Source organism: Phycodurus eques, chromosome 10, assembly GCF_024500275.1.
Source record: "Phycodurus eques isolate BA_2022a chromosome 10, UOR_Pequ_1.1, whole genome shotgun sequence".
Lineage (NCBI taxonomy): Eukaryota > Metazoa > Chordata > Actinopteri > Syngnathiformes > Syngnathidae > Phycodurus > Phycodurus eques.
In genome coordinates this window covers 6,846,084-6,858,240 of record NC_084534.1, presented here as the reverse complement: position 1 = coordinate 6,858,240, position 12,157 = coordinate 6,846,084, and the positions used below count along the sequence as shown (strand labels likewise).

General features: G+C 41.2%; 1 protein-coding gene across 1 annotated transcript; it reads left to right on the top strand.

The window, feature by feature from the left end:
* The first annotated feature begins 59 nt into the window (after positions 1 to 59).
* On the top strand, positions 60 to 11,946 carry tfe3b (transcription factor binding to IGHM enhancer 3b). The gene is made up of 9 exons (XM_061687546.1): positions 60 to 212; positions 3,405 to 3,624; positions 3,709 to 3,933; positions 4,391 to 4,486; positions 5,222 to 5,333; positions 5,433 to 5,489; positions 5,593 to 5,668; positions 5,841 to 5,988; positions 9,934 to 11,946. Exons 2-9 carry the CDS (start codon positions 3,433 to 3,435, stop codon positions 10,396 to 10,398), a joined length of 1,371 nt encoding a protein of 456 aa, XP_061543530.1. The 5' UTR covers positions 60 to 212; positions 3,405 to 3,432; the 3' UTR covers positions 10,399 to 11,946.
* The last annotated feature ends 211 nt before the right edge of the window (positions 11,947 to 12,157 follow it).

Below are 12,157 nucleotides of genomic sequence, written 5' to 3'. Positions count from 1 at the left end.
CAAACAATTGCTTCCTATAGTCAACAAGTTCCGGGTAAAAAGTCGGCGGATGACCTCAGCGCGTCGGCTCGAGGAGGTAAACAAGGCTGTTTGGGCCGAGGTGGCCATAGCTAGCGCTTGCTGCTGTTAGTTCAACGACTTAAAATGTCCAGAAACACAGAGGACCTCCTGGATTCATGGCTGTGATCACGTCGAACATTTCTGTTCTTACAGTATGTTTTTTAAAGTTACATTTCTACCTTTAACGCGTTAACCCGGTAGCGTTAGCTCCTTCGACAATTAATAATCATGATTGCTAGCTAAGCAACAACCCCCCCCCACCCGCGCACACTACGAAAAAAATCCCCCCCAAAACCCGACCTTTTAAATGTTACAAATACACTAAAGCTCCGAATTTAAACGCGTATTTTGCTTGATTGGCAGCTGGTAGATAACAGTAATTAAAAAAAACATATATATATATATATACACACACACACACACACTCACACTGTATAAACCTCGGTGTGCACCTTTTATCATGAAGTTGTAGTTAGGGCTTCCCGACACTTAGCTGTCAAACGAGCACTCCTAATTTGTGACCACCAGATTTATATGTAATACAGTAGATCAGTATTCATCGACTTAAGTGTTGATTTAAGATGAGAGGGCTATTTCATACGTAGGCAATTAATAATTATTACCCAGTAATATACATTAAGAGCATTATTAATGTGCAAAGTGCAATTCAATTGACACTGCACAGACTATTTCAAGCCCCGATCGCAAGCAAGATGTAACAAGCTACTAACAGGTTACTAACAAATCGTTGCTAATGTGGGGCACAGCAGAACCCAGTCAGTTTCAGTAGTTTGGATTATTTCAATCCAATTGCAGCACTCGAAGCTGTTTGACACAAACCAGCACAGACATTTAGAAGAAAAGTGTTAAAGGTGAAGACACAATTGGCGATTTTGATTTGATACAGGCTGTTTCTGTCAAATCATGAAGACTGGTTTTCCAAATTCAGAGGAGGAAAGCAAATGTCAATTGCATGTACAACCCCAATTCCAATGAAGTTGGGACGTTGTGTTAAACATAAATAAAAACAGAATACAATGATTTGCAAATCATGTTCAACCTACATTTAGTTGAATACACTCCAAAGACAAGATATTTAATGTTCAAACTGATAAACTTTATTGGTTTTAGCAAATAATCATTAATTTAGAATTTTATATCTGCAACACGTTCCAAAAAAGCTGGGACGGGGGGTCATGTTTACCACTGTGTTACATCACCTTTTCTTTTAACAACATTCAATAAACGTTTGGGAACTGAGGACACCAATTGTTGAAGCTTTTTTAGGTGGAATTCTTGATGTACAGCTTCAGCTGTTCAGCAGTCCGGGGTCTCCATTGTCGTATTTTACGCTTCATAATGCGCCACACATTTTCAATGGGAGACAGGTCTGGACTGCAGGCAGGCCAGTCTAGTACCTGCACTCTTTTACTACGAAGCCATGCTGTTTTAACACATGCGGAATGTGGTTTGGCATTGTCTTGCTGAAATAAGCAGGGGCGTCCATGAAAAAGACATTCCTTGGATGGCAGCATATGTTTCTCCAAAACCTGTATGTACCTTTCCGCATTAATGGTGCCTTCACAGATGTGTAAGTTACCCATGCCATTGGCACTAACAGCCCCATACCATCACAGATGCTGGCTTTTGAACTTTGTGTCCATAACAGTCCTGATGGTTCTTTTCCTCTTTGGCCCGGAGGACACGACGCCCACAATTTCCAAAAACAATTTGAAATGTGGACCGTCTGACCACAGAACACTTTTCCTCTTTGCATCAGTCCATCTTAGATGAGCTCGGGCCCAGAGAAGTCGGCGCCGTTTCTGGGTGTTGTTGATAAATGGCTTCTGCTTTGCATAGCAGAGTTTCAAGTTGCACTTACGGATGTAGCGCCAAACTGTATTTAGTGACATTGGTTTTCTGAAGTGTTTCTGATCCCATGTGGTGATATCCTTTACACATTGATGTCGTTTTTTGATGCAGTGTCGCCTGAGGGATCGAAGGTCACGGGCATTCAATGTTGGTTTTTGGCCTTGCCACTTGCTTACATGCAGGTATTTCTCCAGATTCTCTGAACCTTTGGATGATATTATGGACCGTAGATGATGAAATCCCTAAATTCAATTGTACATTGAAGAACATTGTCCTTAAACTGTTCGACCATTTTCCCACGCACTTGTTCACAAAGAGGTGAACCTCGCCCCACCTTTGCTTGTAAATGACTGAGCAATTTAGGGAAGCTCCTTTTATACCCAATCATGGCACCCACCTGTTCCCAATTAGCCTGTTCACTTGTGGGATGTTTCAAACAGGTGTTTGATGAGCATTCCTCAACTTTCTCAGTCTTTTTTGCCTTTTTGCTTTTTTGGAACGTGTTGCAGCCATAGAATTCTGAGTTAATGATTAATTGCTAAAATCAATAAGGGTTATCAGTTTGAACATTAATTATGCTGTCTTTGTAGTGTATTCAATTAAATATAGGTTGAACATGATTTGCAAATCATTGTATTGTACTGTTTTTATTTATGTTTAACACAATGTCCCAACTTCATTGGAATTGGGGTTGTAAGAGTTACCCTGATGCAGAGGTGCTGCAAGGGATTCAATCCCTCCATGAAAAAAAGAAAATCTCACTTTAGACCTTGTGAATGTCACAACTTTATGATATATTTTCTAAGGCCCCTTTCAGTCATTGGCCCATTGGGGCCTTCTTGTCAACTCCCCCCAAGCAGGCCCCCTTACTCTGATGTGATCAATCCTAGTCTATGCCGACAGGATGTGTTTGACGAAGCATTCACTCTAGAAGATTGTGCTACACATTGATTGCCTACACAGATTGTTTCATTGACCAGGTTGGCGAAAATGAGCTTCGTCTCTCCCCATTTAGTGGTGTTTTCAAATAATATAAGTGTCCACACTCCTCTGCGCGCATTTAAGACAATTAAGAGCCTCAATAATATGGCAGCTTGGGAATGACTCCCGGGATGCGGTTGAAACATTGAGGAGTAAAAAAATAGATGTAATGAGATGCACCAATCGAGTATTTAATTCACCAACAGACATGCATGCTTTTGGAATGTGGCACTGGAGGAAGTTGGGGGGGGGGGGGTAACCCACAAGCACAAGGAAAATGGAAACTCTACGTACGAAGTCCAGATTCAAACCTTGACCCTTAGAACTGTGAGGCAGACTTGCTTACCACTCGCCAGCTGAATTCACCAGAATATTAGTTAATTTTTTCCCTGTATGGTTAGTGTGAGATGAAGTGACCAAGCATTATCCAAGTAAAATATATCAATATCCTTGTGCTGCTGTTCTAAAATGCTCTCTTGATTTATTTGCAGCTTCATTGTTAGATTGTTGTCCTCAGCTATGTCGTCACGTGTGTTGATGCGGCAGCAGCTGATGCGAGAACAAGCTCAGGAACAGGAGAGGCGAGAGGCCCAGCAACAGGCCTCTGCCTCTCAGCTCCGGCCCACCGACTCCACGCCTGCCATCTCCGTCTCACTGCCTCAAAATGCTGCCCGCCCGCCTCCAGCACAGGTGCCCGTGGAGGTGCTGAAAGTAAGTGTGTCCTCTGTGTCTCCTGTCACAGTGCTGTCAGTCCTTATACAAGAAAGGCTCTGAACTAATGCTTGAATAATGCAGGTGCAGACCCATCTAGAGAACCCCACCAAGTATCACATCCAGCAAGCGCAGAGGCAACAGGTGAAGCAGTACCTCTCCACCACTCTGAGTAACAATGCAGTTACTCAGACGCTTGGTGTGTCGCCTGTGCCACAGTGCAGCTCTGCCCCTGAGGTTGCACACACTGCCAGCAGTGCCCCTAACAGCCCGATGGCCCTTCTTAACATCAGTTCCAAAAAGGAGGAAGTATGCCAAATTCCTGATTTTATAACAGCAGTTTGCTGACGCAGCAGATGACACATTCATGCCAATAGTTGTCTCTCTGTTAACTTCCAGTGTGTTTTTGGAGAAGTTGGAAGTCAAACCTTCAGCACACGTCGTACTTAATTACTTTTTGTTCGTTCTGCAGTGATGTGGCCCCACTTCCCAATTTAATGTTGCATGCCTTTTGTCATATACTTGTTGGCCTGGTGTCACAATATTATGTTAAATACTGCACCCGCAGATTAACCATGCCAGCTCTCCACTTGCACGTCTGTTTTTCTTTTCTTTTCTTTTCTTTTTTTATTACTTAGCCAACTAAATTATTTTTTACTTCACATAGTGCTCTCTATACAGTCCTGAACATTGCTTTCGTATGATCTTACACTAATAAGCTTTGCTCACACTTTGCCATGTGTTCCCTCTCATCTACTTTATATAGATCGAAGATGTTATCGATGACATAATTAGTCTTGAATCCAGTTTTAATGATGACATCATTACATTGATTGACTCAGGTCTTCAGTTACCTAGTACGGTAAGAAATATTCAGTTTCTTTTACCACATGTACCCCCCCAAAACAATTTTTAAACACTTGAATTTTACTTAATAAATTGCAGAATATTAGAAAAACTGTCTCACAACATTTGTAGATACACGTTTTGTTTTTCCTTGAATGGAACATGTTTTAACTGCGTGGAATTCTGACGATGGAATAGCTGTTTTAGTAAATATATGCTTTTGGCACATACTTACCATTTGTCACAAACGTGCCGCCTGGGCGGGGTTATCAGTAAGGATACACGGCAAGAAGTCAGAGGACCTGTTTAGTTCTCATTAAAACGTGGATTGCAAAGATAGCAGGTTTACAGGCACCAAGGAATTGCCAAATATTTGCCATTTAACAGAAAATGAGGATTATGGTGATGTTGGAAGAAAGAAAAAAGAAGAACAGCGAGGTAAAACCAGTTTGTAATATTTAAAGCGGAACAATGTAGTATTGTTATTACATGTAGCAAATGTAAAATGACATGAATATGTACATTATTGTGTGCTTAAATGATGTCACGCAAAACATCAATAGGATTATGTATGACAATTTGTATTTCACTGATACCACGCCAGATTAAATTTGGAGCCCTGGGAGGTGGTTGCTTTAAGAGTTGAAGCAAGAATGGGGAAGTTATGTTTTTCATATATTCCTTGCATGTAACTCCACTTTGGGAGTCAGCATGTGTTGCAGCTACTGTATAACAAGTTTGTTTTATTTAGCTCCCAGGAAATCTGATGGATGTGTATCACAGCCCTGGAATGGCGGCAACCACTCTCACTGTCAGCAACTCCTGTCCTGCTGAGCTTCCAAATATAAAAAGAGAAATTACTGGTATGGTCAAATCTGTGCAATTTACTCGTATGTGTAGCAGAACTGAAACAGTTTAATATAATCTGTGGGGTAACGTCATGAAACACAATTGTCTTTCAGATGCTGATACCAAAGCTTTTATGAAGGAGAGGCAAAAGAAAGACAACCACAACCTGAGTATGTTGAGATTTATTGTCTGGTCACTTTGTAAACTCAGCTTCTATTGTTATCTGCAATAACATAAATAACGCTTCTTTCACTATTCTTTGGTTCTTAACAGTTGAAAGGAGGCGGCGATTTAATATTAATGACCGTATAAAGGAGCTTGGTACTCTCATACCCAAGTCAATTGACCCGTGAGTCCTACCTTGTTTTTTGATGTTCATTTACTTTCCTAAACCTTTAAGTGATTAGGAGACTAACTTGTAGTGTTTATGAAGTCTCTGGAACATCAATCTAGAAAAACAATGTTGTTTACTTTTTTTTTTTTCCCCCTGCAAAACTTGCATATTATTGCACTGATGACAGTGAGATGCGCTGGAATAAAGGCACTATTCTGAAGGCCTCTGTGGATTACATCCGGAAGTTACAGAAGGAGAAACAGCGAGCCAAGGATATCGAACTGCGGCAGAAAAAATTGGAGCAAGCGAACCACAGTTTAATGTTGCGTATCCAGGTTAGTATTTGCCCTCCATTACGATCTGTTGAATCTATAAGCCTGCGTTGGCAGTATACAGTGGGTACGGAAAGTATTCAGACCCCCTTAAATTTTTCACTCTTTGTTATATTGCAGCCATTTGCTGAAATCATTTAAGTTATTTTTTTATTTTCCTCATTAATGTACACACAGCACCCCATATTGACAGGAAAAAAAACAGAATTGTTGAATTTTTTGCAGATTTATTAAAAAAGAAAAACTTAAATATCACACAGCCATAAGTATTCAGGCCCTTTGCTCAGTATTTAGTAGAAGCACCCTTTTGAGCTAATACAGCCATGAGTCTTTTTTGGAATGATGTACCTGGATTTGGGGATCCTTTGCCATTCCTCCTTGCAGATCCTCTCCAGTTCTGTCAGGTTAGATGGTGAATGTTGGTAGACAGCCATTTTCAGGTCTCTCCAGAGATGCTCAATTGGGTTTAAGTCAGGGCTCTGACTGGGCATTCAAGAACAGTCACAAAGTTGTTCTGAAGCCACTCCTCTGTTATTTTAGTTGTGTGCTTATGGTCATTGTCTTGTTGGAAGTGGTTACAGTGGTCTTGAGCACTCTGGAGAAGGTTTTCGTCCAAGATATCCCTGTACTTGGCCGCATTCATCTCTCCTTCGCTTGCAAACAGTCGTCCTGTCCCTGCACCTGAAAAACACCCCCATAGCATGATGCTGCCACTACAATGTTTCACTGTTGGGACTGTATTGGACAGATGATGAGCAGTGCCTGGTTTTCTCCACACATACTGCTAAGAATTAAGGCCAACAAGTTCTATCTTGGTCTCATCAGACCAGAGAATCATATTTCTCACCATCTTGGAGTCCTTCAGGTGTTTTTTAGCAAACTCCATGTCTTGCACTGAGGAGAGGCTTCCGTCGGGCCACTCTGCCATAAAGCCCCGACTGGTTGGAGGGCTGCAGTGATGGTTGACTTTCTAGAACTTTCTCCCATCTCGTGACTGCATCTCTGGAGCTCAGCCACAGTGATCATTGGGTTCTTCTTTACCTCTCACACCAAGGCTCTTCTCCCCCCGATTGCTCAGTTTGGCCGGACGGCCAGCTCGAGGAAGGATCCGGCAAGCAAGACCCTAAAAGGTTTAGAAGAAGTGCATACAAATTGGAAGTACCTCTACCACCACCACTGCAGCACAATCAGCACTTTGATGTCATACCATGTTATTATAAAAATATTCACCTATACGCAGATTAAAAAAAAATAATAATAATTGCTGGGTCTACCTCTGTTTTTCGCAGAAACTGCTTATTGGTGGTGTTTTCCCGCTTATTTATGTTTTGTTCTTTTCTGGATGAAAAAAATTCCCAAAAAAAGTGTGAAATTTTTGTAATTAATTTTTTTCATGGCAATTTGCGGATTTTCGCTATTAGCGGTTGGGCCCAGTCCCTTGTCACTTGTGGGTAGTGGGGTCCATTGTACAAAATTGTTTAAAAGTAACTTTTTGTGTCTAGTATATTGTTCTTTATCCTCTTATTGTATTTATTTGAACATGTTGGTGAGTTGTATACTTGAGGTCAGAATAAATGTAATGTCTTCATTGTAGCCTATGTACTGTGCAGCAAAATCTAAAGTGTTGTTAAGGTCCACAGCATAGAAGAGCTCCAAGTTGACTGTCAATGGCTAAATCGCAACTAGCTTAGTGTTTCAGCCTTCAACCAGAGCAGTTGCTTCAGGCTGTGATGCAAATAGAATTTTGAGGTAATTTTGACAAAAAACACTTTTGAAACATAAAAACACTACGTAGAGTCACTTGGCAATAAAAGGTTACCAGTAGTGTGGTAATGCTGATACAATTACAGTTGTGCAAATGATGCAGAGTCCTCGAGCAATTTAATGGCAAGAGGGAAGAAGCTGTTGGAATGTCTGCTGGTTTTGGTTTGCATTGTTCAATAGCGCCTACCACCTGAGGGAAGGAGCTGGTACCCCCCTACCTACCCTTGAGGACTTGCACGCTGCCAGAACTAAGACAAGATCATGCAAAATCCTCTTGGACCCGCCACATCCTGTTCACCACCTCTTCCAGCTCCTTCCCTCAGGTAGGCGCTATCGAACAATGCAAACTAAAACTAGCAGACATTCCAATCTTCTTCCCTCTTGCCATTAAATTCTTAAACAGTTACAATTCCATTGTAACATGCTGGGAATTTTGTCTTGAGGTTGTTGTCACATCTCTGTCGGGCCAATTATACATTATTCTTGCACTCACTGTAGTAGTCTTCGCACTCTGCACTATTTGCATTACTGTTGTTTACCAATACTGGCCATTCGTGCTTGAGAAGTAGCTGCACCATTTGCACTATTGATATTTTTCTAGATTATCGCACTACTAGTCACTTTAAACTCCTTAAATTTCTTGAAGTCGCTCCGCCATTTTGTCAAGAAAAAAAAATCCGCATTACCACATTACTGGTAAACTTTTATTGCTCAGTGACTCTTCGTACTGTGTTTTTATGTCTCAAAAGTATTTTCTGTCAAATGGCTGCCTGTTGTCGTACTAGAGCAGCTCCAAAAAAAGACAACAGACAAATTCCTTGTGTGTTTTTTACATACTGGGCAAATAAAGATGATTCTGATCCTGAAGAGGTGGTGACCAGGATGTGGAGGGTCCAAGAGGATTTTGCATGCTCTTGTCTTAGTTCCGGCTGCGTGCAAGTCCTCAAGGGTGGGTTTATTGTTCTCCGCTTGAGGGGATGGTCACTTGTAGTTGGTTAGCGATTTTAGTCCTCACCAGACTGACTAGCTAGAGTCGCTAGCAGTAAACTGTTTTTCCAGCTTTTCTGCATAATTTCTCTTTGCGATGTTAATTTCGTTTGTCAGCAGATTTCTAGCACAATTGTACAGGGCTTTGTCCCCACTTCGATAGGCGTGCTCTTTAGCCTGCAGAAGTTGCTGAAGGTTACCAGTGAACCATGGCTTGTTGTCATGGATCGTGCAATATGTCTTTGTTGGTACATACACATCCTCACAGACACTGATACAGGATTTGACACTGTCCGTATATTCATCCGGGCTGACATTTGAAGTTTCAAAGACACTCCAGTCTGTGCAGTCTAAACATCCTTGAAGTTATGTCCTTGCTTAATTGGCCCACTTCCTCACTGTTTCCACCATAGGCTTTGCACATTTAAGTTTGTGCCTGTATGTTGGTATTAAGTGAATTAAGCAGTGATCAGATGAGCCCAGAGCTGCACGGGGAATAGCACAGTATGCGTCATAGCGGATTGGGCCAGCCAAGAAGTCACGGTTTCTGTTTACTCCCACAACTTGCAAATGGCAGTGGAGCAAGAAAAGTACGACACTGATTGGCTATAGTCGCGCACATTCCTGACCGAACATTTTCATAAGGTTGCAAAATGCGAATGGGGAAGCTTCAATAGGCTACAGCACAGACAAAAAGTGGGTGTCCAGGATCAATGGTGAAGTGACCGCCGTGACTAGAAAAGGAGCTTGTGAAATCATCATTTCCTTTGGCTTGACATCAATAACCCATCCCCATACTCACCTGGTGTAGCACCATGAGATTATCATGTTTTTGGACCTTTAAAAGATAGAGTTAGGGGTCAGCACTTCACTGATGATGAACAAGTTAAGTTGTAAAAAACTGGTTAAAAGTGCATCCTACTTAATTTTAGGCTGACGTACGTGCCGTTGTTCATCAATGGACAGTCGGTGTTGACAAAAGAGAGATTATATTATTATATTGAAAAGTAGTGATGACGTATTTTGCCTTTCTATGGCATTAGATAAATGAAAATTGCTCATCGTTGAGTTACCTTGTGTATGAAGTGCGCTTTATGAATAAATTTGCATTACTTTTTGACTGACTCTTGTATATTGTGGTGTCATTTTAACATACAGGCATAGTTGAAAATGAATATATGTGGGTGTTCTTCTCAGGAGCTGGAAATACAGGCACGAGTCCATAGTCTCTCTTCCAACACCAGCATTTCCTCTGGTCTGAACTCCAGTCCTGCCCTGCTGCAGCAGCACAAGCAAACCATTCAGAACGGCCAGTCCCTACACCCCAGCGCCGACGCAACCTCCGGGCTTAATCTCCTCAGTATGGGCGTGGCAGCCATCGGACAGCCTCTGCCCACTGCCTTCCTCTCCCCACCTTCCTCAGACTCTCCTGCTGGAGTCACCATCAGCAGCCCTTTAGACTTGGGCAGTTTGAGCTTTGCTGAGCTGGACGACACCTCCACAGCGCTTTATCCTGATGTGGGTTTGGGGGACATTCTTATGGACGATGGGTGCACCCTCTCTCCAGAGGCGGTGGCTGAACCCCTCTTCTCTCCTCTGTCACCGGGTGCCTCTAAAAGCAGCAGCCGCAGGAGCAGCCTCAATATGGATGAGGACTTGTGATGCGCTCTGAGAGGCGCACACGCACTAGCAGAGACTGAATGTCAGCATGCAATTTGTCTCTTACGGTAGGTGAGTTTGTTTGTGGGACAGTTGACCAGAAGCATTTTAAAGTAAATATTCCGATTGAAACCAACCTAAATGTTAGTGAGACTAACATTTCCCCTCTTATCCTGGGACACGTAAATGTTGTATATTCTATTTGTGTGTCAATGCAATAGTATTAAAACAGAATATTTTACACTCCAGGGATGCTTAAAAATATATTAACAAACGTTTTAAGATTTAAGAGTAATATAATATATTTGCTTGAATTTATAATGTGGTCATACATAGGGCAGATTTTTTTTGGCCTTATTAACGTGACAGTATTGGCAAAAGCAAATAGATGCAGACATAAGTTTTCTTTGTTGACTGGAATCAGGGTTTACACGCTTCCTTGTTGGGATGTCTAGAGGGGATACAAAAGGGATACGCTTAAAGTGAATTGGCACATAATTGTGAAATACTTCTCCTCATGGTGTATATACAGTAAGAATATTTTATTTTCCAGCAATTTATTGCACCTTATGTTATTGCAATCTATGCATTTTATGAGAGATGTTTTTCTGCTATGACACACAGTGGGTGCATGTATTTTTACGAGCTTGAGACCTGCTGCTGCTACTGCTGCTAGTTAGCCAAAGCAGGACTTCTTAAAGTGTAGCTATAGTGCAAATTACAAATCACTGTTCTATTTTTCAATATATTCAGCTTCACAATAAAACATACAGATCAATTTGATTATTTTTACAGTAATGCTGTACTTCATATTTTTTATACCGGGATAATTGATTGAGGTGCAGTTTGTGTCTTGTGACTAATATTTGTGTTTGTGATTGTTAGTCTCCATTAACCTTGGTGATCACTGGCTGATTTTACCTGATAATTTCATTTAATTTTTTTTCTTCTGGAGGTGAGGGTGTCAAATGATCTATAAATGCAATGTGTTCCAAGTTGAATTATGTTTTGTTTTAAACAGACCACTATTGTGCAGGTATACTATGACGTACCGATAAACTTCAAAAAGGCATTTAATTCATTAACTGCATCATGGAACTTTAAATTAATGAATGTGTACTTGCCTATGCATGTTTTTCTAACATCGTTGTACTGTTTTTGAGTTTGTGTCAGAACATTTTTAAAAGCCGTATGCTTGGATTTGCGATTTTGTTGGTGTTACAGTAACACGTGAACTGAAAGAGCCCAGTTAGTTTTGACACTAATTAATGTGATTGGTTGTCCTCTCCTGCAAGTACTCCAAGGCACATTTTAGCTCAAATTAGCTAGTTTAGAGACACTTATTGAGCAATTCTAAAATCAAGCACCAAATGAAAAGCTTTTTTCCTGCTCCTACATACACGTAACTGCTTTCCAAAACTTGAAGCACGTCCAACTTTTCACAAATGTATGAACAACATTGTCTCTCACTTTGTCAAATTTGTGTTTTTTGGTCATGCTCAATGGAGTGTCTTTCGGCAAATTTTAACAAATAAACTATTCTTTCAGTTGTTTAAGTGTTATTATCTTATTGCTGCCAAGATTCGTGGTAGAGCATTTGAGAGATTTCCATGGCAAGATCCAGGCACTCTGAAGCCTGGAGACAGAGATCACAGATATTGCAGTCACATTGGCAGGAGAATAGTTCTTGACATCTGCATACATTACAGCGTTGAGTAATATTCAGGAGACTCTGCATGGTAGCTGGCTCGCAGCAGAACAG

Coding starts and splice junctions, on each gene's coding strand:
- tfe3b (XM_061687546.1), top strand. CDS start 3,433: ATGTCGTCACGTGTGTTGATGCGGCAGCAGCTGATGCGAGAACAAGCT. Junction 3,934..4,390: donor TCAGTTCCAAAAAGGAGGAA/GTATGCCAAATT, acceptor TACTTTATATAG/ATCGAAGATGTTATCGATGA. Junction 5,669..5,840: donor ATACCCAAGTCAATTGACCC/GTGAGTCCTACC, acceptor CACTGATGACAG/TGAGATGCGCTGGAATAAAG.